Source organism: Solanum dulcamara, chromosome 1 (genome assembly GCF_947179165.1).
Source record: "Solanum dulcamara chromosome 1, daSolDulc1.2, whole genome shotgun sequence".
Classification (NCBI taxonomy): Eukaryota; Viridiplantae; Streptophyta; class Magnoliopsida; order Solanales; family Solanaceae; genus Solanum; species Solanum dulcamara.
Genome location: NC_077237.1, coordinates 78185049 through 78212375, shown reverse-complemented (window position 1 = coordinate 78212375; position 27327 = coordinate 78185049). Strand labels below are relative to the sequence as shown.

The following is a 27327-nucleotide window of genomic DNA, read 5'->3' as shown; positions in this document are numbered from 1 at the left end:
CAAAAAGTCCTAGTTGGGTGGTAGGATCATGAACTTGATCAAGGGTTAGTATTTTGATATAATCCAGGTAAATTAGGTCATCTTCATTGATTCTTTATATTAATTATTTATTTTAGACCAAGAACAAGCCAAGAGACTCCGTAAAGGGAAAACTCAAGTTTTATAGGAGCATTCAGGCTTGATTTCGAGGTATGTGATGATTTATTTTTTCGTCTATATTATATGCTCATGTTAACTACAGTAATAGAATAACATGAATGTATGTGAACAAGGAAAGATGGAATGAACCTAATGAAATGACTATTGTAACCAACTGCATGCAATGAACCTGTTATTTGATTGTACAAGTGCATGAACTATTCATTGTGGATTGTAATTGTGATTGTTGGATGCGGTGTCACGCCGACACATACTGGATCAGGTACTACGCAAGTATTTATTGAATCAGGTGTAACACTGACACATATTGAATCGGGTACCACGCCGGTACATATTGGATCGGGTGTCATACCGACACATATTGGATTGGGTACTACATTGAATCAGGTGTCACACTGACACATATCATTTGGTTGCTCCACTAATTATTCAAGAAGGTGTCTCAAAAATTATAACAGCCCTAAAAATTTTAAAGTTAAGACCCGAATCATTTTCCGTCTATGTAGGCCTAACTCCGATGATTTATAATTGTATATATGTATTAAGATCAATTTCTAAGTATTTTTAGTGTATTAGATGTGAATTCAGGCCATAAAGAACCCCTAGTACTAAGTCAAGTTTAAAGCTTCTCTATCGACTAAGTTTTCGTGCAAGTTCAAATAAGGGTCAACTTCAAAAAAGTATGAATAGAAAGAGTTATGTGACCCATTACCCACCAAATTAAAGATATTTGAGTCTTTTTTCAACACATCCAACCACTTGTCAATATGACTTTTGAGTTAAAATTTATTTGCATTTTACTCAAGGATAGTCAAATTGGCAGTACACTCCACGGGGCGGTAGGCATGCCGCGCCAGGCCATTTTTCCAGTACCCATGATGTTAAGTTACTCTATTTATTAAGTTAAGTCAGTGGGTCACTAAAAAACTTATCTTGGACGAATTAGGGCTTATTTTTTCTCAAATTCTCTCCTCCCCTCCATCTGCAACACCAAGGTATGTTCCTCCCATGCATCTCAAGTATTTCAAAACATTACTAATCTCTAATGATCATGATTTATTAACAAGGTTCTAACATCAAATCCCCTTCTTATCTCTATAGAAATCAAGAACTCACTTCTATAGTTCAAGACTTGATTTTGAACAAGACCCATCATCTTTCAAAGAGATTTTTGCCTTCTTTCACATCAAGGTAATCACATCCTCATAATATTTTAGTACTTTTAACATATGGTTATGTATCCTAAGCAAGAATCTAGTATCAAAACCTAGGGTTTTAAGAAAACTCATCTCATGTTTCAAGAACAAACTTTAGCTCTTCAATGTTAGAGTATCAATTGCAGTGATTCAAGGTATGTAAGGCTATCGTAGTGAGGAACTTAGTTATTCCTCACGCCCTACATCTACAGTTTCACCATAGTAAGATTAAAGCTATGGCGTTTACCCCTAAATCTATGATTTCGAATTTCCTCTATCTCCTATCATTGATTCTTGATTTTTATTATCAAAATTATGGTACTTCATATCATTAATCATCTTTGATTCATTGATAATCTTATTATGAAGCATGGACCATTTTATCCAAAGTTATTTGAAAACCTTGTCATAGTATTTCATATGCATTGTTTTCATGAAATAAGTAAGTTCAAGAAGTATTTTAAGAAATATTTTCTTTATTTTAAACTTCAAATGCATTATTTCAAGAAATAGTTCAAAAAAGTGTATCATGAATTTCTTTATACCTATTTTAAAGATTATATTTCAAAAAATAATTAAGTTACTTTGAAGATTTATTATGATAGTTTACAACTTTTCATTACAAATAGATGTGATTTCAAAAGAGAATTGTCTTTTAGCATGAACACAGAAAATCACTATGGCTTAGATAGTTGTGAGCATAATCTCACCAGCAATACAATTTTACAAATTTGAGCAAAGACTCACAGTATGATTTCGGATACAGTTTTCATGATATATTATGAGTTAAATTGATTATTTTGGGAGGATTATTTAGCACCGAGAGAACATGAGTTTAGAAAATCTAAGTCCCATAAATCGAGCAACCATATGATTTGAGTATACTGCTAGTCAGCCAACATGTTTAACCCGAGAGGCTCAGTTAGTGGATCCATATCAGATAGATAAATTTTATACCCTGACAATGTATAGGGAAACCCTTCCAACTAGGTTAGTTGTTGGATATCATGAGCTCACGTGATGTATTTTAGTTGTAAGAAACTCCCCAAGAAAAGTAACGTCATATTATATTAGTATTAGCTTTTATTGCATTTTTTCAGTTGTAAAATTTTGTTGTTAAATCACACATATATGTATTACTATTGATTTGACTTTATTTCAATCTATATTCAGAGTTACTCATTCAACTCAGTATGTGCAGTTTTAGCTAGTTATTTTATTAAGCTATTTTACATATCGTACAGTCCATGTACTTACATCATTTGATGTTTCATCCTTTAATGATGTATATTCAAATTCAGGATCGACATCAAACGCATCACTAGGATCACTTTCATCTAGCTTTGCTGATACTTCCTTATTTTTGGAGAGCTCCAGTTTATTTTGAGTATTAGTAGTTAGTATACATTGTTAGTAGAATATTCAGGTAGCCTAGGTCTTGTCCTGATAGCCTACCTTTAGTATGTTAGAGACTTCATAGATGAGTAAGTTTAGTTACAGTCTCAGTTGTTTTGCAAACATATGCATATTATATAAATTTTATATTCTTAATTTAGAGTTATTGTGTTCATTTTTTTAGGTTATGCATGCTCATATTTTAACAGCTTTTGCATTAGTCAATATCCAATAATGATTTTGAGTGCCAACTACATTCAAGATATAGACTCAGATCGTGATAAACTTAATATCAGAGCATATAATTCAAGTGTTCTAGAGTCTATGAAACCATGCCAACAAGATTTTATTTATGATTGTGAGGGGCCCGCTTCTATAAATGAGGGACTACAAATATTTAAGAAAGTTCCCCATTCTTTCTTACTTTAAATCATGCAATTGAGTTGTTCCCTAATAAATATATGCAGATTCATGTGTTGCTCCAATTTATTTGACTATTCCTCATCTTTGAGGTGCTAGAATAGCAAAGCTCAAGATCCTTATCAATATAGTTTCCTCAAATAGATCTAGCAGAATGTTAAAAGGCTGCAAAAAACTCAAGAAGATCCCATTAGTGCGCTTAACTTTATTTGACTCCAAAAGCTGCACCATTTTTCTTGTTCACCTAAATCACGCATTGAGACAAAGTATGATATATGCTCTCATACTCTTTTCTCTAAATCTTACTATAGAGATGAAACCTTAAGGAGGAGAAGTGTGTTTTAGAACACTTAGATAGTGTTGTCATCCAAAAGATAGTGTAATTTGCAATGTTATGAGCCATTCATAGTAGAAGTGCTAGAGCTAGAAGTGTAGTAACCTAAGTGATTAAGTAAAGTATGTAGCTATAGTCATGCACCCAATAAGTTAGTAATGAGGTAGTAAGTTATTGAATAGGCTGATATAAAGATTATATTATATAGTACCCTTAAGTGTTAGACCGAAGGGGCTATAGGTAGATGATGATGAGCCCCTAAATATAGTTCAAGTTTCCTAAGTTAGGTAGATATGAACTTAGAAAAGTGGTCATAGTAGTCTAATAAAGAGGGGTTTGATTATTAGGAGTTAAAGAAAGCGACTATGTACATCAATAAGTAGAGGTTATAGAAAGGTGACAATAGAGACAGGAGAAAGTTAAGAGAAGTATCCTAGAAAGAACCCCTAGAAAGAACTTTAGTATCTGCATATATGGTCCATCATGAAGAGTTTAGTAGTCATGTGATTAGCGTTGTTCCAACCATTAGAGTAAAGTGAAGATAGCTCAGTTAGAGAATATGGAATAGGCCATAGACTTAGCATGTCGGCTTTAGACCTAAGAGATAATAGGGTTCAATCCAGTCTTGAAATTAGATTTTAATGTGTTCAAAAAGAGTTATGATGGATATCAATCCATTCTCACTCTAGTATATTCCTCATATTTCAATTTTTATGACACCTTACTTATGTCTCACATATCAGCGTTATGCCTATAATCAATGCCCATGAACTTCATACAGATTCCCGCCCATGCTCACTTCCTAGCTAGAGATGCAATAATTTTAGCACAACGACCTCAATCTCACTCCATGAAATTACGAATAACAACCTTATGATATGAAATTCTTCATATATATACTCATATTTCACAGTATGCTCATTCCTATAAACTCATGATATATCCTTAACGGTTAGTGAAATCACGCTACATCAGGCATGTTCTCAGGTCAAATTTCTTAAAGATTTTGTGCTTTAAAACATTACACATTCTAGTCACAATAAATGTAAATATGACATAAGCAACACTAAAATATTATACATTCTACATAAGTATTAATTTAACTTCAAATAAATAAAAGAAAAACTTTTGTCATACTAATTTACATTGCTTAGACCAAACCAACAAAATAAGAAATCTAATTCAATACATAAAAAAATGAATACAATGAACATCAATAGTGACTAAAATGATCTAAAAAATATTATACTTGCAAAACACAAGTTAAACATAATACTCCCTCCGTTCAAAAAGAATAGCCTAGTTTGACTTGACACAGAGTTTAAAAAAATAAAGAAGACTTTTTAATTTTATGGTCCTAAATTAAAGCAATGTCAAGTGTATCAAACTATCCTTTGATCTTGTGGTATTAAACATGTCACGTGGAAAGTTGAAATTAAAGTTTGCCAAATATAAAAAAAGGGTCATTCTTTTTAAAATAGACTGAAAAGAAAAGTATGTCATTCTTTTTTTACACTGAAAGAATACTATTTAGCATACGAAATGGAGAAAATTAACATAATCAATTACAAAATCTCATCCAAACTTCAAAAAAATGCATAATGTTAAGCATGGAACTTCATGTATCAATCAAGAACAAATATAAAGATTGAACCTTCATGTTCTAACACCTCTGAAATTCGTCGACCAAAAATTAACTTGAACCAAAACCTCGAGTATACAACTTCGAACAAGAACTCAAGCTCTTATCGGAAATGAATAATGAATGCGACTCTCACAGTGAAAACATGAGTGGAGATGGTCGATAATGTCTATGGTGGGACAAAGAGGGTAATGTGGTGGTGGTGGCATCTTGGTGGAGATAGGTTCAAGGAAAGAATATGTGAGTTCTATGCAGAGAAAATATGATGGATTTTTTTGTTGCCTCTGTCATGTCTAGGTAGTAGAAGGAGGAGGAGGAGGATAAACATTGAAGAGACGGAGTAAAATAGGGGGAAAAAGAATTATAAAATGGATTATTGTTATAAACTAAACTAAACTTAGCAAAATAAGGAGGAGAGAGTGAGATAAAGAGAGAATTGAGAGATATTGCAGTATCTATGTTATCTTTTCAATTGCCAAACTTTGGCATAGCCAAAAGAAAGAGAAAACTAGTGGGCAACTTGTCCACTTTCAGTGGGCTCCACGTAAAGAAAAGGGAGCAACAAGTGGATAACCACTTGCTCTTTCCACTTACTTTCTAACACTCCCCCTTAGATGTCCACGTGTAATGTGCCTCAATAAAAACTTTACAAGAAATAATATATATAGTTATTTTGAACATCCATAGATGTTGTGCCTCGTTAAAACCTTACTAGAAAAAATCTAGTGGGAAAAAGCCTAATGAAGGAAAAAGAGTATACACATCTTGTAATACGCCTTGAATGTTGCCTCATTAAAAACCTTACCAGGAAAACCCAGTGGGATAAAACCTTGGCTAAGGAAAAAAGAGCACAGAGCGTACTTTACTCCCCTGATGAAAACATCACTTAATATCTCAAAGACGATGTATTCCAATTTTGTATCTCATTTTCTCAAAGGTTGAAGTCAGTAATGCCTTAATAAACATATCTGCTAAATTGTCACTTGAACGAACTTGTTGGACATCTATTTCACCCTTCTTTTGAATATCATTAGTAAAAAAGAATTTTGGTGAAATATGCTTTGTTCTATCTCCTTTGATGTATCCTCCCTTCAGTTGAGTTATATATGCAACATTATCTTCATACAATATTGTCGGAACGTCTCTTTTCAAAGAAAGGCCACATGTTTTTTGAATGTGTTGAGTTATTGATCTTAACCAATTGCATTCTCGACTTGTTTCATTGACGACTATTATCTCTGCATGATTTGAGAAAGTGACAACCATAGTTTGCTTTGTTGAATGACATGTGTTGACACCCAATTTTGGCCTGACTTTGTAAAATTAATACTTTTAATTTTTATTTTGTTAAATAGTTCAAAAGTATATTTTTATAATTTTAAATCAATTTTATTAATAATTATCCTTAGATGGGAATTTTCTCAATTTTTTTTAAATTTTAATTATAGCTATTTTTTATCACAGTTCATTAATTTATATTTTTTACATGTCATTTGTTATATTTGTTCATATTCATTTTAATATTTTTAAATACAAAACATATTTTAAATTACTCAGATATTTAATTAGGTCATAATTTTTGAATCCATAATTTTATAAAAAAGGGCCTCTTCTTTTGAAATAAAGTAGCCCCACACCATTTTTTTTTAACTTTCTACTACATCAATGAAATGCACCTGGCATCAAAAGTCAATAATTTCACATACCCCACAATTCCTCAATCTACGCATATTATCACGCAAGGCTAAAATCAAACCAAAAAAGACACTTTTACTACTTTATATAAACTATCCTAGGAATTTCATCAAGGGAGGAGGGGGTACATCCTATTCTTGGTGATTTCAACTTCATTTGTGGGAATTAAAGCTAAAAGTAGCAAGTTTATGATCATTTCTTTATTTTGGTCATCTGCTCGACTTCGATTTCTAATGAAATTAGATTTCCTCCATTTTCATTCATAAGTCCAACTTCGTCACCAACACTAAATAATCCAGCAGCTCATCATTTCTCCATCAACAGACTCACCATGTACCGACTTTCCTTTCCCTTTCTGCTTTTTTTTTACCTCCATCTCCGGCGAGGAGCTTCAAGCTCCGATGAACCAGAGTGAAAACAAAAATAATAATAAAATAATAATAAAAAAAACATACAACAGCTCATGAGAACTGCCAGTAGCTTAAGCTCGTTGAAACATCCTTATTACCTTCGTCTCCGTTAAACTAGGAACTGGAAGCTCTCAGCACTCCGTCTTATTTTTTTATCAGATCTAGAGGGATTACTTCATCTCTGTCAAACACCGGGTAGCTTCACTTTTACTCATTTTTTAAATTTGTATCCTTATTTGTAAGAATGTGCTGTCATTATTACTACTTTTTTGAATTCAACTTGATGTGATGTTGAATTTCCAAGTGGTTGGTGTACGTTGCTTTCTTTGTGTTGATTTATTTTATTATTATTATTATCATGTACTGCTCTATTCTATTGTTGTTGATTATTCTTATTATTAATTATTATATTCATTTGTTGATTAACTGTACGTGGCCTTCTTTGTGATTTATTTTATTATTATGGTTATGCATTATTTCTTATTATTATTTGTGGACTAATATTTTTAGTGACTTGTTCAAGCTTCTCGGCAATTTTCTTTATTTTTGACTCTATTACAAATGTCTTAGATTGTTTTAAGCCTTTACCGCTTTACTATAGTTACTGCGTTAATCACTTTATATTGTATGACCAATGAAAAAAAATCTCCGTCGATTTTTGAGGCCCCTCTATTTTAAAAGAGGGAAAATTTACTTTAAGTTTACATTATATATTATATAGTTACAAATTAAAGCTGGTCGATGAAGAAATTACCGTCGATTTCCAAGGCCTCCCATGTTTATAAGATGGATTTTATTTCATTTATTTATTTATTTATTATTATTATTATTATTATTATTATTATTATTATTTATATTTTACTAATACTTCTACTAAGTGTCTTTACAGGTACTCATCCCAGAGTTGAAGCTATTTGAATTTAATGAAGTTCAAATATTATTTTTAATTTTTTATTGTGTATATTATTGACGTTAGCTAAAATTTAGGCCGTAATTACTTACATAATTTTTTTTAATTTTGTTAAATATTTAATCAATTAATTTACATTTTTAGACAATATTAAATATTTTTTTTCTTTAAAATACTCTTCATAATTTATCCTCTCATTGATATTGTAAGTTAAAAAATATTATTTGAGAATTTGTTTTTTTCTCTATAAAAGAAGTATTTTTTTCATACATGACGAAAGGTTTATTTTTAATGGTAAAAGAGCTTCGTTTTTTATATATTAATAAAGGGCAATTCTTTTTAATATTGCATAAAACTATCTTTTATATATATATTCTCTTTCTCATATTTTTATATAAATAGTTGATGATAATATACATTATTTACTTGATACATATTATTTTTACACATATATTTGTATACAATTTTAGTTCATATTTCTTTTATATATATGTATGTTATACTTGCAAATAATAATTTTATCTCCTCCTTTTTTGATAAATTAAGTCTAGTCGGGTACCACATTTTGTGAATTTCGAAGGATGCCTAACACCTTCCCTTTGGAATAATGTAAACCGTTATCTAGAATCTAAACTAGTTTTTCGTAGATCAAAACGTGAATCATATAGATCATGCATCAAATAGGTTTTCCTTATTTTTCTTAATAAATTAGGTGGCGACTCTATACAATAATTAATCCTTTTAGAGTCTATATGTTGTTCTTTATCTAACCTCGATTAAAAATATGGCATAACACCATGATATAGTTGTACCACCACATATAAATAAATAGCCTATTTGCAATCGACCAATATCCCACATCTGCGTATCCAATCAATTGTGACATGGATTCATTTGAGCTATTATGACAAATTCAGATCCAGAATTTTTTATAAAGACACAAGGGCAAATTGGATTATTTTTATATCCTTCTTTTAGAAAATATTCTCTAAGACAATTGTACCACATGCGCCCTGATTGTTTCAACTCGTATAAGGATTTCTGAAGCTTTATTGAGCAAGTTTCTCAAGAATCTTTGTATGCTTCAGGCACTTTGAACCCTTTGAGAATTTTCATAAAAATGTCGTGGCCCAATGAGCCATATAAATAGACACCGACCACGTCCATTAGGTGCATTTCAAGCTTTTCATGATCTGCCAAATTGATTAGATACCTGAAGGTAATTGAATCCACCACAGGGAAATATGTTTTCATATAGTCGATTCCAGGCCTTTGTGAAAAACCTTGGGATTCAAGTCGTGTTTTATATCTTATAACTTCACCTTTTTTATTTCGTTTACGTACAAAAACCCATTTGTAACCTACTGGTTTGACACCTTCAGGTGTTTGGATTATTGATCCAAAAACTTCACGTTTTTCAAGTGAAGTTAACTCTGCTTGAATTACATCCTTTCATTTTGGACAATCATTTCTCTGTCTACAATCATCGACAGATTTTGGTTCAAGATCATTATCTTGTTGCATTATTTCAATGGCAACGTTATAAGCAAAAATATTATCGACCACAATATCATTTTGGTTCCACCATTTTCCTGTCGAGACATAACTTATTGAGATTTCTTCATTCTTATTATTTTCAGGTACTTGGACCTCCTCGGTGGTATCACCATTTCTTGTGTCTCTAGGATCTTCTTGAGTAATTGCCCCCAAATTATGATTATCTTGATCATTTATTCTTTTCCTTTTTCAAGGATTTTTATCTTTGAAACCAATTGGTCTTCCACATTTTAAGTGTGGCATAGCCTCATTTGCCTGAACAAGTTGTCCTACTGGGACATCAACTCGAACTTGAGCATTAGCAGCTGGGATATGCGATTTAGTAACCCGTAGAAGGTTAGTAAATGCATCAAGCAGTTGATTTATAATATTATGCAAATAAATCATCTTTTGAACTTCTTACTCACATTAATTTATTTGAGGATCTAAGTGAGATAGTATTAATTAATTCCAATCTATCTCATTTTCCAATTTCATATGTTCTCCCCCTAATGTTGGGTATATTGATTCATCAAAATGACAATCAGCGAATCTTGCCGTAAATAAATCTCCAGTCATAGATTCTAAATATTTTATAATAGAAGGAGATTCATGCTCAATAAATATTCCTAACCTTCTTTGGGACCTATCTTTGTGCGGTGGAGAAATTGGGACATATACTGCACACCCAAATATTCTAAGATGGATATATTTAGCTTCCTTCCGAAAGCCAAATGTAATGGAAAAAATTCATGAAAATTTATTGGTCTTATGCGCACAAGTGCTGCTGCATGCAAAATAGCATACCTCCACACCGAAAGAAGAAGTGTTGTCCTCATTAGCAATGGTCTGGCTATCAATTGGAGGCGTTCAATCAATGATTCTACTAGACCATTTTGAGTATGAACATGAGCGATCGGATGCTCAACTTTTATTCCAACTAACATACAATAATCATTAAAAGATTGAGATATAAATTTACCAGCATTATCAAGAAGAATTTTCTTTATTGCATAATCTGAAAATTTTGCTCATAAACTTATAATTTGTGCTATCAATCTCGCAAAAGCCATGTTGCAAGTTGATAATAAGCACACATGTGACCATCTTGTAGATGCATCTATCAAAATCATATAATATTTAAATGGTCCATATGAAGGGTGAATTGGCCCACATATATCACCCTGTATACGTTCCAGAAACACAGGGGATTCAATCCCAACCTTAGTTGTTGATGGTTTAATAATCAGTTTTCCTTGGGAACAAGCAACACAAGAGATTTCCTTAGATTGAAGAATTTTTTGATTCTTCAAAGTATGTCCATGTGAATTCTCAATAATTTTGCGCATCATGTTATAATCAGGATGGCCTAACCGGTCATACCAAATGATGAAATTATTAGAATCAGTAAACCTTTTATTTACTATGGCATGTGATTCAACAGTATCAATATTTGTATGGTACAATTCAAAAGAAAATGCAGGTAATTTTTTATGCACAATTTTCTTCTCCGCATTTATTGTAGTAATATAAAGGTATTCAACCTTTCCTTCATTCGAAGTCTCAATATGATAGCCATTTTGGCGAATAATTTTGAAACTTAACAAGTTTTTTTGAGATTTACTTGAGCACAATGCATTAACAATTACCAATATTGGTCCTCCAGGTAGTAATAAGGCCGCTCTTCCAGAGCCTTCAATCAATACTACCGGATATTGTATTGACATAGGCCTTTTTCATAATTAAATGATAGAAATATTTCTTTTTTTTAATATCGTATGAGTTGTGGCACTACCCAAAAGATATATATCTCCATTACTCATCTTGGAACAAATTGAAGACTGGGAAATTTATTTATCTTCATAAAATAAAAATACATTATAATAGATAAAATAAGTAACAATATTGCTAGAAAAATATAAGTCCTTTTTTCTTTTTTTTAAATAAAGAAACGTAAAAACATGATAATCAAAAGTACATAAAAATGACAACATATTGTAAATCATATAATGAAATTAAACATCAATTATAATCCTTAAAGAAGTTTTCAACCTCCATTTGGTGTTTAAACATCAATATTATCATTAAGCGAAGGTCTTGCCTCATCATTATTTTTAAACACCAAATGTGACTCTATCCGAGCATTAGAAGAAGAGGCATCACCTCTATTTATCTTTTTTTGAAAGGAATTTTGATAAAGCCTTACAAAATATTCAGGCGTTCGACATTTATTTTTCCATTGGCCTTTCATGCCACAATGATGACAGTTACTTCTTGAAGGGCCATTTTGAGAACTCATATTGTTCTCTCTTTTATGTTTACCATCACCATGACGATTATTATATCGTCTTTTGTCATTACCACATACACGCACATTATTGTGGCCTTGATTTTTATTTTGTCTTCTTTCAGACTGGTCATGTGCTTCTAACACATTTGCTTCTGGTAACGGAGCAGTTCCAGTGGGACGAGCTTCATGATTTTTCATTAAAAGAGCATTATGTTGCTCAGCCACTAGAAGGCATAAGATCAATTCAGAGTATTTTTGAAAACTTTTTTCACCGTATTGTTGCTGCAATATCACACTAGAGGCATGGAAAGTAGTTAGTGTCTTTTCTAACATGTCATCATCATTTATAGTTTTTTCATATAATTTTAATTGGAAGTGATTCTAAATATAGCAAAATTATACTCAATTACAGTTTTAAAATCTTGAAACTATAACAGCATCCACTCATAACGAGCCCTTGGCAATACCATTGCCTTGAGGTGGTCATACCTCTCTTTTAAATCTTTCACTGTCAAGTATTCAACCTTCAGGCTTTCATCTAGATGATAACGAAGGAAAATCATAGTCTTCATTTTATCCTGACTTGATGCTTTATTTTCTTCGATTATAGTATCACCAAAACCCTTAGCGGTAAGGTAGATTTCAGCATCAAGTACCCATGACAAATAATTTTTGCTAGAAATATCAAATGCTACAAACTCTAATTTTGACAAGTTTGGCATGATGAAAATTAATTTAAAAAATACCAACGACAACTAAAATTAAATTTCTCTAGTAGAATTACCTAATATAGAAGTTAATTTTCTGGAAAAAAAAGGAGCTTCGTGCTGATAACGAGTTATAAACTAAACTAAACTTAGCAAAATAAGGAGGAGAGAATGAAATAAAGAGAGAATTGAGAGATATTGCATTATTTATGTTATCTTTTCAATTGTTAAACTTTGACAATTTATAGCCAAAAGGAAAAGAAAACTAGTGGACAACTTGCCCACTTTCAGTGGGCCCCAAATTAAAAAAGGGAGCAACAAATGGACAACCACTTGCTCTTCCCAATTATTTTTGGAGAAAAAGTGATTTCTTCCTTCAAAGAAAATATTTTTTGATTTTTGTAGGAGGATTTTATGGGATATTAATGTGGGAGAGAAAGTGAAAAATAGACAAAATTGGTTTGAGAATAATAATATTCTTCCCATAAACGAAAAAATAAGGAGGATTGTTTTTCTAAATATGAAAATATTTGACAAAATTTGAAAGTTCTGCTTAATACATACTTGTAACGGCTAAATTATCGAGTAAAATAATATTGTAAAATTATTAAATTAAAATACCCGCATTAAAGTAGGCGTCTATGATAATAATAATAATAATAATAATAATAATAATAATAATAACAATAACAACAATAATAATAGTGATGATGATGATTGTTGACACCCAATTTTGATCCTCCACAACGTAAATTAGTCATCTAGCTTCTTCAGTGTTCAACAATTCAAAATAATTAGTTTTTTATATATATAAAATTTGAGATATTTTCAAGTTCTTTTAAAACGATTTTGTCGTTTTCTATAATTTTCTAAATAATATATATGTTTCTATATATTTATAGATAGAATTATTATCTTTTATAAATATTCGAAAATCCTCTAAAAAGATTAAATATTTTGTTAATTAGCTTAGCTTAATTAATATATTATATTTTGTTTATAATTAAGATAATTAGTTTATTTTATTAAGATTAAGAAGCTCATTAATTCATTAGTGTTAATTCATTTTATTTAATTCTTAGCCGATTTAATCAATTATATTCAAATTCAACTAAATCGTTAACTCGTTTGACTATAATTGAAAGCCATATGGCCAAATTTTAAATTCAATTGCTAACCATATTGGCCCTATTACCAATTCCTCATTTCCCTTAAACCCATTTTCACTACAATCATATGCTCCAGCATACCCAATTCCCTTTACAATTTAGCATAATTTCCACTTTCACTCTACACTACAACATTCCAACACCATACATATAATAATAGAAAAATTACCCTTTTACACATATTCTAATATCATATTTATTTGTATTCCCTATTATGCCAAAAAATATCCAAAATCCCTCTTTTTCCTTTAACCCTCGCTCCCTCATTGATACATCACTCTTCCTCCCTAAATTCTCGCCCTAATTCGCTGCTCTTCATCCGTTTTTGAGATTTTGAATTTATGAGTACATCTGTTACTCAATTTCAAGGTTCTAACTAAGGTATTTTTAAGTTTTTTCTTATCTGAAATCTCACTTCATCCTCATTCAATCTGATTTCTCCTAAAAAATTTATCGTTTGATTTCTTCTGTAAATTTTTGAAAAATCTTCTAAAATTGGTATTCTTTGCTTTCTTCTGTAAATTTTTCTATTTTTTTAACTCATATCTTCAATGATACATATGGAATTCGTTCATGGTCTCAAACAGTTGGACAAAAATCAAGGAATTCTTGTTTCACCTGATTCTGATTCATCTTGAGAAGGTTACGACGAGGTTAGATCCAAACATTATAACGATCTAGCAGTGATGGATAAGCTATCTGAGAAATTAAAGTCGAAAGCTCCAGTTAAACATGCACCTAAAGAACTAGATAACAAGATTGAAGGGGTTACAACACTCCCTAATCTCCCAAAGGTATGGGTTCAATTAAGTTTTTTTAATGACGTTTTTATGAAGATTTTTTGATTCTGATACATATTGTTTATGTATCAGATTATCATGTATCAAGCGTTAACACTTCTGATACCTAGTATTTTTTTAAATGTCATTTTTTCTGGAGATTTACTACTTCTTATACATCGTGTTTAAATGTCAGTTTCTATTGTATCAAGTTTTAGTGATTCTGATACATCTACATTTATGTATCAGATTATAATTTATAAAGCCTTACTTCTTCTGATACATCTTCTGTATGTATCAGATTCTCATGTATCAAATATTTTAATGCGTCTGATATATTGTATTTATGTATAAAGTTCAAGTTGTATTTAACCATTTTTCAGGTCAATACAGGAAATGAAGTACGTCATCAAGAAGATCCCGTCCCACCCATTGAGATTCGGCACGGCATATAGGGCTAATATTTTTGATGATTTTGAATCATCAATAGGTGAAGAAGGTATAAAGTTATTTAGGCAATCCATATTTGGTCACTACTTAGATATGCCAAACTGCAATTTTCAAGGGCAAATCACCAAATGCCTCTTATTTCTTGAGGTAGAGCAAAAAAACAAAGAGGAATTGCACATTCGTCACATGTAGGGTAATATAATCTGATTTACAATAAAGGATTTTGCTATCATTACTGGTTTGCAATGTAACGGTAATATCAATGACTTTCGGTATTCTAATGACCCAACAAGTAGATTATTGTCTATATATTTTCCTGGTGCAAAAAAAGGGGTCAACAATGCTCGTTTCGTTGTGCATTTTCTGGTTAGAGGATGGAAAATAAATAAAGATGTTGTTCAGATGGCCATTCTCTACTTCATCCACACTTTTATTTTTTCTTAACTAGGTGATGCACCTATATCTGTTGATGATTTCAAGATGATAGAAGATGGTAGATATGAGCAATACCCATGGGAGAAAATAGCATTTTTCAAATTGATAAAAGGAATGAGGTAGAAGTTTTTAAATACCAAACAAATGTATCATCTAAGCGACATGCCATACGCTCTGAATGCATGGGTATATGAATGTGCATCTCAAGTGCCCTCTGAAATTACTGTAAGAGTGGGTAATAAAATTTTCAGAATTCTTAAATGGCGTGTTGTTTCCGTGAAGTCAAAATTTGAGACCTTCATGTCTACCATCTTCAGTGAGGTACATGCATTGAAGATTATTCATTGATGCACCGATTCATTATACATAACATCTAAGATACATTCCATATTCGTGACCTTGATACATTATAATTTGATTCATAAAGTAGATGTATCAGGTGCTATATTTATGTATCAGGTTATAAATGTATCAAGATATAATGCCCCTGATACATCTACTTTGTGTATCAAATGAAAATGTATCAAGTTATAACCTTTCTGATTCATATAAATGTATGTATCAGAAACTCATTTATCAGTCTTTACAGCTCCTGAAAACTCTACCTTATGTATCAAATTATAATGTATCGAGAATTACATCTCATGATACATCTGCATTTATGTATCAGATTCTACTGCTTTAGATAATGTTGTTTTTCTATCTGTTTCTCATGTATCAAGGATTAATGTTTCTGATACATCATGTTTATGTACCAGAATTATTATGTATCAATTATTCACTTATTTTTTGACAAGCAATAATATTTTTTGCAGTATCGATGCTCCAACATTGTGTCATCTCAACATGAAATGGAATCTATTGTCATTCATGGCAGTCAACATCAACCTGAAGCTTCTACATCAGCTGCCAAGGTCAATTTTAAAAAACCTCATGAAGTCCCCGAATTTGAGGACTTTTCAACAACACCACCCACAGAATTATTAAAAAGATCTAGTCATGTCGCTGATACATCTTCTCCACCTCCTTCCAAAAAAATGAATACTACCCCTGCTAAAGAGACAATTCAAGTAAAAACAACCAACATGCATAAGGATGTCATACCACCAAATGAATCAGAAAAGCATGTTTCTCATGATAATGTACCAGAGGCGAAGTCAACGGTAGGAGGTGAATCTTCCAGTCATTCGGAGCAAATTGTTCATATGCAATTTAAAGCATTGAAGAAGTCCATAAAGAAGTCTCTAAAGAGATACGTAAGTTATTACTTTAAGATATATCACATACAATATACTTTTAATAAGTTGATACATTCTGATTTTTCATATAACTGTATCAAGGTCGACCGAAAGTTCAAACGTTTGGAGAATAAAATTGATTCAAATCATATTGATCTTTTGAAAGCCATTGACAGTATAGCGCATTGCATGACTAGCACATCATCTCAATTTAAAACAGATGATTTTGATCAAACATTCTATATAGTGGAACAACAACAAGCACCTACTGGATCAGAGGAGCACAATCTTGCAAATAAATCTGACCCACCCCAAGCAAATGACCAATCTAATGTCCAGGAAGATATTAAGGTACATACATCACGTAATATTTGATATTTATACTTTTAAACTTCTGGATACATTTCATTTTCATATATCATATGTAAATGTTATTATATTTTCAGTGACCTGAACCATCCACCATGATACAAAAGGTGGACAATGTATCAGAACAAAATATTTCATCAGATGTTCCAGAATCATTTGATCAACATGTTTCTTCTGATACATTAAAGGTAATGTATCAGGAACAAATTGATGACCAATTTGATGCTATATATATTGTGTAAGCTCAACCTCTTTAAATATATAGATATTTAAATATTTCATACATATATATCATAAGTAAATGTTATTATGTTTTCAAGAAGCTGAACCATCCAACAAGATACAAAATGTGGATGATGTATCAGAACACAATATTGTAGCAGATAATGCAGAATCATTTGATCCTCATATGTAAGCAGATACATTAAAAGTAATGTATCAGTACAAAGTTTGGTTAAGGTAATGTATCATTTTAGCAGTTTTTTTCTTAAGTAATTGTTTTTATTACATTTGTAGGAACCGAAAATATTTATTATTACACCATAATTAAAGGATGTATCAGCACACCAAATGGAACCACAAAAAGCAAATACTGTTCAGCTTATTGCTGATTTTGATACATTACAGGTAGTGTATCAGATACATTATTGAGATAAACTCAATATTAATAAGTTTTATAATGGCGTTATACATTACATGTAGAACAATGCAAAGAAAGATGGAAGAGTAGCCGTTGATAAAACTGATAAAGTAGAAGAGCAAGTTGAGGAGTTTATAAAAGAAAAAATCCAACCAAACACATCGGAATCCAATACTTCAACATCATTTTCGACCGAAACTCTGGATGTGATAGATACTCTAATTTATGGAATTCCATTACCGGCCATGCCATTGACCGTTGTTAGTCGTGAGCAAGTAGTTCAGGATGAATGTCTATTATGCGATAGCTAGCTACCTACCACTCTTCCGTCGAAACCCAATGTATTGCCTGATGATGCAAATACCCCATTTCGAAGAAGTAGGATTCCTTCTAAGATCTTACAATCGCCATATCTTTCAAACTTTGGGTCGAGTGAAAAGGGTAAGGAAAAATTGACATCTGTTATGCATCAGACACACCCTTATGAAGGTTTTGATATATGCTATCATTCCCCATCCGAGCTTTCCACAGACTACTCTCAATGGATAGATAAAGGACTACTAAAATCGCATGGCAACAAGTAAATATGATATATACAACTTATATCAATACAAGTTGTGTATTATATATGTTATGTTATTTAAATATAAGCTTCTATTCAGGAAACCGAAGGAGGAACATTATAAATCCAAGTGCTCTTCATTCGGATTTGAAAAAATGGACTTTGTAGTGGCATTTCCTAAAAATAAGAACTGGTTCTATCTAATGTCACAGTCGAACAGATGCTGGAACGATGAGGTAAAAATTTCATCATAAAGAATCTGATACAAGTCATACTTACTATCTGATATATAGAGATTAATGTATTTGATACATACATAGTCTGATACATGCAGTTTGTTGTTGTATAACTAATACTTTCTTAAAATGTGCAACACATCGATGTAATATTTTACTACCTTCGGAAGAAATCGAAGATGCAATTGAGCAATCAGTATTGATACACAACGACAAACTACATTTTCAAAATTTTTATCAAATCTGCACACACACGCTACTATCACATTCCACCTGACATTTCTACCCAAGAAGATATGGTAAGGGACACTATTACAGCTCATCACAAGAGACCTGTGAAGAACATAATAAGAGGTTTCTCAATACTAGCTGAGTTGTCCTGGTATTTGATAGATGAGGTATACATACCCGTAAACTGTGATAGGGATTTTCATTGGGTTCTTGCGGTAGTTGTATTAAAAAAGAGGTTGATACGTGTGTATGATTCGTCGCCTGGACGAAGAAGTAGCAACCCTTCCCAAGAGATCCAAAAGATAGCAGCAATGTTACCGACAAACCTGCAAGATAGTGGTTTCTTTGACAACAACGAACGTACTGATTGGTCATCGCTTGATTCATAAAAGGACAAATCAACCGATAACATGCTTGAACTACATCACCCATTTGCAGTTGAATACGTTGAAGAAATTGCGCAACAGAAAAGTGCCAGCTTGTGAGTATTAACAATTATGTAGACATAAATCATTAATATGTCAATTTTACTTTTTTTAAACCTATGTATTCCTTTTTTTGCAGGGATTATGAAGTTTTCCTAGCCATTTTTGCTGAATATCTTAGTGATGAAATTTTTATTTCAAATACTGGACTAAATGTCGAATTTTTTCATTCAAGATATACCGCACTCTTGTGGAGATATGGTTGTAAGAAGGCCATGGATGGTTATATTAGCGAAAACGACGATTCAAAAAAATCTAGGAGAGATATATCTCCAAGTCAAGGAGAACTGATTGATGTCTAATAGGTTTTTTTTTGTAATAGCAAATATTTTAGATGTATCTGCTGTTTTAATGTATCTGATACATTTACTACAATGTATCTGATACATTTACTACAATGTATCAGAATTAGTAAGCAACTGAAATATAATAATCTTTCCATATATCAATTGAAAAGATTTGTATGTTTTTCTCATTGTCAAACTCGAATATAAAATTAAGGTTTATGTATCATATTCTAATGTATTAAACATGACTGCCCGGGGCATATTGCTTATGTATCATAATAACTTTTGCCAATTTTTAATGAATCTGATACATATACTTTTGTATCACATTCTCATTTACAAAACAGTAATTCTTATGATACATATTATTTATGTATCAGATCCGCTTGTATAAAAATGTTATGATTCTGATACTTCTTTTTTATGTATCATATTCATAAGTGGCAAGTTTTGTAAATTCTGATACATATTATTTGTGTATGAGATTTTCATGCATCAAGATTTATTAATTATGGATAGTAGATTGAGATACATATGTATCAGATTCTTATTTCTCAATATTTACTGATTCTGATACATTTAGTTTTTGCATAAGAATTTTATGTCTCAAGATTTAATGATTATGATACATCTTGCTTATGTATCAGATTCGCTTGTATCAAGATTTACTGAATATGATACATCAATAACCTATATCAACACAAGATGTTATGTTCATCCACAACTCTTGTGGAATTATGGTTGTCGGAAAGCCAAGAATGTTTATGTTAGGGAAAATAGGTATCCAAAAAAAAAACATGTGAGATTTTATCTCTCCTAGTCAAGGAGAACCGATGAACGTTGAGTATTTTTTTTAAAAAAAATATGTAGTAGTAGAATATACAATTTTATTTTTCACCAATTGTAAACATTTTAAATGTATCTGCTGATTTAAGTATCCCGATACAATACATTTAATGTATCAGAATCAGTAATGAACTGAAATGTACTAACCTTTCCTCATATCAATTGAAAAGATTTGTATGTTTATCTCATGTGTCAAACTCAAATATAAAATAAAAATAGATGTAATTATATGATTCAAATAGAATGTATACTGGGATACCACAAACATCATATCTCTTTAGGAATGAAATTACAAGTCTTTCTGTTGTGGCCTTCGTGGCCACAACGTCCACAAGAATTTGTGCTACTTATTATCTTCTTACTAGCGAACTTTCTTCTCCCTTTCTTCGGTCTTCCTGACATCCTTTTGTATATTGGTGGCAAGACAGATTCTTCTAAAATTTTCTTCAGAACAGATCAATCTTTCTTATCTGGCATTGGAACCATTGGTAATTCATAAGTATTTGTCAACGCCTCTGGCTTGTAGTAATCAACACAGTATGGTGCAGGTCAGTTCTTGGTCTTCAACACTGCAAATTGCATGTGGACATGGTATCTCGTCTAGTTGAAATCTGCCACAATTGCATGTTTTTCTTTCAAGACACACAATGTATCTTATACCTAATTCATAAACAAAATAAAGATAGTCTGATGAAGCAACAACCTGCAGGAAATAAATTTCAAATATATGTATCAGTACTTATGCATCACATACACAACTATGTATCAGAAATGATGTAAAAGGGTAATAATTATCACAGAATATACATAACTGATGAAGAAACAAACTGCAGAAAATAATCTTCAAATATATGTATCAAAACTCATGTATCAAAGACAGATCTGATATATCAGAATAGATGTATCAGTATATAATCATCACATGATATACCTAAATGATGAAGCAACAAACTGTAGGAATCAAGCTTCACATATATGTATCAATATTTATGTATCAACTACACATTTGATGTATCAGAACTGATGTATCAATATATAATTAGCACAGGTTATACCTAAATGATGAAGCAACAAACTGCAATAATTAAATTTCACATATATGTATCAGAACTTATGTATCAACTACACATTTGATGTATCATAACTGATGTATCAGTATATAATTAGCACAGGTTATACCTAAATAATGAAGCAACAAACTATAATAATTAAAATTCACATATATGTATCAGAACTTATGTATCAACTGTAGAACTAATGTATCATAACTGATGTTTCATTATTTAATTAGCACATGTTATACCTAACTGATGAATCTACAACCCGCAAGAAATAAATTTCACATATATGTATCAGAACATATGTATCAACTACAGAATTGATGTATTAGTATTTAATTAGCATAGGTTATACCTAACTGATGTATCAAAAAACTGCAGGAAATAAACTTCACACATATGTATCACAACTGATGTATCAACTACAGATCTGATGTATCAGAATTGATGTATCAGTTTTTAATTAGCACAGATTATACATAACTGATATATTAAAAACAGAACTGATGTATAAGAAATGATGTATCAATATATAATTAGCACAGATTATACCTAACTAATGTATCAAATAACTATGTATCGAGTACTTATCTTTGTAAAAATAACTGTCGTGTACCTTCATTCTTGAACACTTGATCGTGTTTGATACTAGAATATCTTCAAATTTTCTATCCAAAGTATGTTTTGTATAAGATGCTATTTTCCTATTTTTGCAGTTCCAAGAACCAAATAACAATCTCGTTTACTCCAAAAAGTCAATTATAGGAAGCTCTCGTGCTTCAAAAAGACATCTATTGATACATTCTGCGATGTTAGAAGTCATCATTCTACCCCTGTTGACAGTGGCATGAACCCTTGACCATTTTTTGTATCCTGCATTTTTTAAATATTGTGCCACCCGTTGATCGATTCTTTCAACTTTGGCCATTAATTTATCGACTTTATCTTTTCGGTATACCTTGGCCATCGAATAAAAGAGGTCACTTAGTACAGCTTTGCTCCTTCTGTATTTAGTACAAATATTTTTTCATATATGCCATATGCATGCAAAATGAGGGACATTGGGAAATACCATGCTTACACTCTTGATTATGCTTTCGTTCCTATCTGATACAATACACATATTGTCCCTCTCACCAAATACATTTTTGAACTTTTGAAAAAACCACGTCCATGATGCATCATTTTCTGTATCAACAACACCATACGCCAACGACAATATGCAATCTAAAAAATCAATAATAGCGATATAATAGTTATTAGAATTTATCAAATTCACAACAAACGTGATAAATGAAACGACACACTGTTATTCAATAAGCAACAGTATCAAAAAGTAATACCTGCCCCATCAAGTGTGCTAGCTGATACAAACGTCCCTTTATAAGGTCTATCAAGATACGCACCGTCAGCAACAACTACTAGTCAACAAAACTAAAACCCCCTCATCAAGGGCCTTAATGCTATGAACAGATACATGAACTCATCAGTTGGTGACTTGTGAATACTTATGTACGAATTTGGATATACGATTTTTAGCATATTTATGTATACAGGCAGTTGTCTATATCCATCAATAGGTTTTCCCCTTAACATCTCCAAAGCATGCTCTTTTGAACGCCATGCCTATTGATAGGTAATATCAATTCCATACGCTGATTTCATATCCTCTCGTATATCATTAGGAGTGAGAATTCTCTTATGATTAACCAATTTAGGTGTTGTGAATGCACTAACAAAAGCCTTTGTAGCATGAACTTTGTTGAAAATCCTATCTCTCAGTGTACCTGAATGTTCACTATTGAAATATCTAACTTTGAATATATCAAATTTTTTCCAACATGAAGTTTTGATTCTCCAACAACAGTCGTCTAAACAACATACTAACACATAACTGCATGTAACACCCCTCGAAAATTTCCCTAAGATTCGGACCTTTCTTGTACACGTGTAAGGTCAAACTCGAGTATTGTAAAGCAATTGCATGAGTAAGATGAGTCTTTGAGAAATTGAGCAGCGTTAGAGGTGATGTAGGGTCATGAAAGACCCCTAGGACCGAGCTAAGTCCAAAAGATTCATCATGGCTAAGTTTTAGGATGAGTCCATATATGGGGTTGACTTCTAACGACCCTATCTTTTGAAAGACGACAATCTAGGTGGCCCACGACCCACCGAATTAAAGGTCGTTGAGTCTTCTTTTCAACGCCACCAAGAATGTATATTTTGGAGTTTGGAGTCAAAAGATACGACGATCCTAAGATGAACCAGCACAACAGAGTTTTTTAGGCCTAGGTTGCAATTGCTGGAAAACTGGGATTGGCGCCGCAGTGGTGCGACGCGCCACTATCGCGCCAGAAACATGCCTCAGTAGTTTGTGCTCTGGCGCGGCGCGCCACTAAAAGTTGTGCAGGGTTTTTCAAGCCAAATTCCCAGAACCCAGGAGCAATGGCCTTGGCGCTGTAAGGGCGAGACGCGCCACTATCGCGCCAAGAATGTGCCTCAGTAGTTTGGTCCTTGGCGCGGCGCGCCACTACGAGGTGTGCAGGTTTTTAGGCAAAATCAGCCTGGCGCTGCAATGGCGCGATGCACCACTATTGCGCCAGGAGCATTTTAGCCTATTTTCAGAACTTTTGAGGAGGGGCAATTTGGAAACTTACCCAAATTATATATGTATTACCCTTGGTCTTTTGTGAACACATTTTTACAGCCTCACTCTCTCTCTAAAATCCCTAGGAGCTTCTCTCTCTCTCTCTTCTTCTTCTTCCCCATTCCCAACAAGAAGAGTTCCAAGAGCTTCAAGATTTGGGTTCTCCATTGAAAACCCAACATCAAGGTTTTCTTCAAGTCTTCACTAAGGTATGTAAGGCTATCCAAAACATGGGTTGAGTCCACCCATGTGCCCTACTCTTGCTTGAGGTTAAATGTCTATGAAAATGGAGTTTCTTGGTATGGTTTATGTTTGAATGAGTCGTATCCCCAATTTATTTGATTCTATATGTGTTGATGTTGTTGAGCTAGGAAGTTCCAAAGATGAGCCCTTATGTGAGTATGAGTTGATGGAAATGAGTTGTTGAATATGTTTTATTGATCTTCTTAACTATGTGGATTATGATAAAATATGTTATTTTCTTTAAAAGTGTGTCCTATTTTAAAGTGTGATTTAAAGTCTTGAAGTTGTGATGAGTCTCAAGGATTTCTCAAATGGATGGAGTAAATGATTGGTTATGTCTATATGTTGCTATAAATGTGCTTTTAAATTTCTTTTGAAGGATATGATTGAGATTGATCAGATAGTATGATTGAGAGAGATTTGAGCGTGATAGAGTTGATGAGTTGACAAGGTTGTAATGAGACTTATCGATATGATTTGATTGAGTTGATTGGATGGAGTTTTATGAGCATTGAGTCTTGGGAGAAGTATCGAGCACCGAATTGGGCAAGAGTATAGTCCATACTCGAACCCAATAACTACGTCGCCAAACGTAGGAGGGGATTGAACCGTTAAAGTCGGATGCTTCCCCAAGATGTTTGTCCTGACATTATAGGACTTGGTTGGATTGGATCCATGATTCGTTGATTCGTTTATACCCTGGCAAAGTATGAACGGACGCGGTAACAACATCGGTTTGTTGTACTTTCACTGGCTCATAAGTGATGGTTGTCGGGTAAGAGAAACTCCCAAATAGGTCTTGCTAGTATTCTGAGTCAGATTGAGTTGAATTGTATGTGATTGGTCCCGTCTAAATCATATCCTTGTTTAGACTTAGGACATATGATTGAGTTGTTACCCCTTTTGAGTTGAGATTCCGAGTTGACTGATTCTTTCTTGATGTTTGTTGTATTCGGCCATTTTACATACTCGTACATTCCATGTACTGACACCAGTTGGCCTGCATCATTTTATGATGCAGAGACAGGTACTAGAGATCATCAACCGGCGCTCCATTGAAGATCCACATACACTTCCTGCTAGTTGGTGAGTCCTCCTAGTTCCCAGAGGATGTTGAGCCTTCTTGTACAGTTTTGTTGTCATTTCCCTTATTTTGATTGTTGGTAGCCATGGACTTGTCATTGGCACCTTTTAGACTTTGATAGAGGCTTCATAGACTGGAGTGTGGGGAGGTTGAACGGTTATTTTGAGGAGTCTTATTATATTTGTTTGTCGAGTTGATGAATGTTTGGCCTTCGGCCCCTATATTGTGAATAGTATTTCATTAATTGAGTTTCCGCTAAGAGAATATGATTGAATGAATGTGTGACTGGACCAGGTGGTTCGCTTGGGAGACAGAAATGGTTTTTGAGTGCCGGTTACGTCTAGGGTACCCTCCCGGGGCGTGACACTGTATTTTTATAAAAAATTGAAATGTATCATACCAACATTTTTTCATATGTAATATCACCAAACAAAGGGATATTCTGATAGGAAGTATGTCAACGTATGTACTTTATACATGTTTCTTAGTATGTATCATGAACAAAAAAATAAACATGCATCAGATACAAAGATTCATATGAATCTGATACATATTGACAGCAATATTTTTTAAAAGTATAACTACGATCATTTTTTAACTAAGTTACAGAAATAGAGTTTTGATGTATCATGATAGGAAAAACTAATTTTTTTCTTAAACATGTATCAGATACACACATTCATGTGTATCTGATGCATACTGTTTGATAATATCCAAAACCAAAATTTCCAAATACAGACTATGTGCATACCTTTTACTGTCGGATCTTTTAGCCTTGAAATTAAATTCATTATTGATTTTGTATTTGACCATTACGTCAACTAGAGTTGCTTTGTCCTTATAGAATTGATTCTCCTTCACTTCCGCACCATTTGTATCAGTGATGTAGTTCGTCAAATCCAATTCTGGTATATAACAATCTGCAGCATTACCAGATTCTTCTAAACCAAAAAATTGGGACTCATTCGCGTTTGATTCGGCACAAACGATTGCTCCAGATGTACTGTCAAATGATTTTATCTCATATCTCTTTTTATCAGAGCTTGATATGCATAGGGGATAATATTGGCGACGAATTACCTTCAACGATGTATCGGATTTCAATAATTTTTACTGATTCATCTACACTCAATTCAGCAGCGATTGCTGCTTTTAGATTTGAGTAAGATATATTGTCACCGACAACGATTCCATCACTTTTGTATTGTTCATAACCAATTAATCTCATTAATTAGATCAGTAATTGATTTAAAGAGCCAATCATACCTTATCTAAATCTACTATCCATAAATAGCTGTTATGCATTAACTACTCTACAGCTAAAGTTGATGTATCAGATACATAACTTATGTATCAGCAAAACTGGAAAAAAAATTGAAATCGACTTTGGTTTGAATTGATGCTCTATTTTTTCCATTTGAGACGATGCTCTGTTTTTTCCTTTGAATCTTCATGAACATAACTGTTGCTTTTTTTAACAAATTAATTCTATTAATTAGATCCGTAATTCATTTAAAGAACCAATCATACCTTATATTAAGATACTATCCAAAAATAGCTGATATGCATTAACTATTCTACAGCTAAAGATGATGTATCAGATACATAACTAATGTATCAGCAAAACTGAAAAAATTTGAAATCAACTTTGATTTGAATTTATGCTCTGTTTTTTGGTTTGAATCTTCATGTACACAACCGTTGTTTTTTTAACCAATTAATCTCATTAATTAGATCAGTAATTGATTTAAAGAACCAATCAAACCTTATATTAAGATACTATCCATAAATATATGATCTTTATTAAATATTCTACAACTAAAATTGATGTATCAGCATTATGATAAGAAATAGACATCCGGCCTAAATCGATG

General features: G+C 32.3%; 1 protein-coding gene across 1 annotated transcript; it reads left to right on the top strand.

The window, feature by feature from the left end:
• Positions 1–15689: 15689 nt before the first annotated feature.
• Positions 15690–18085, top strand: LOC129894406 (uncharacterized). Its single transcript, XM_055970092.1, has 5 exons — positions 15690–15848; positions 16343–16726; positions 16868–17116; positions 17242–17322; positions 17837–18085. The coding sequence occupies exons 1-5, from the start codon at positions 15690–15692 to the stop codon at positions 18083–18085; spliced, it is 1122 nt and encodes a 373-aa protein (XP_055826067.1).
• The last annotated feature ends 9242 nt before the right edge of the window (positions 18086–27327 follow it).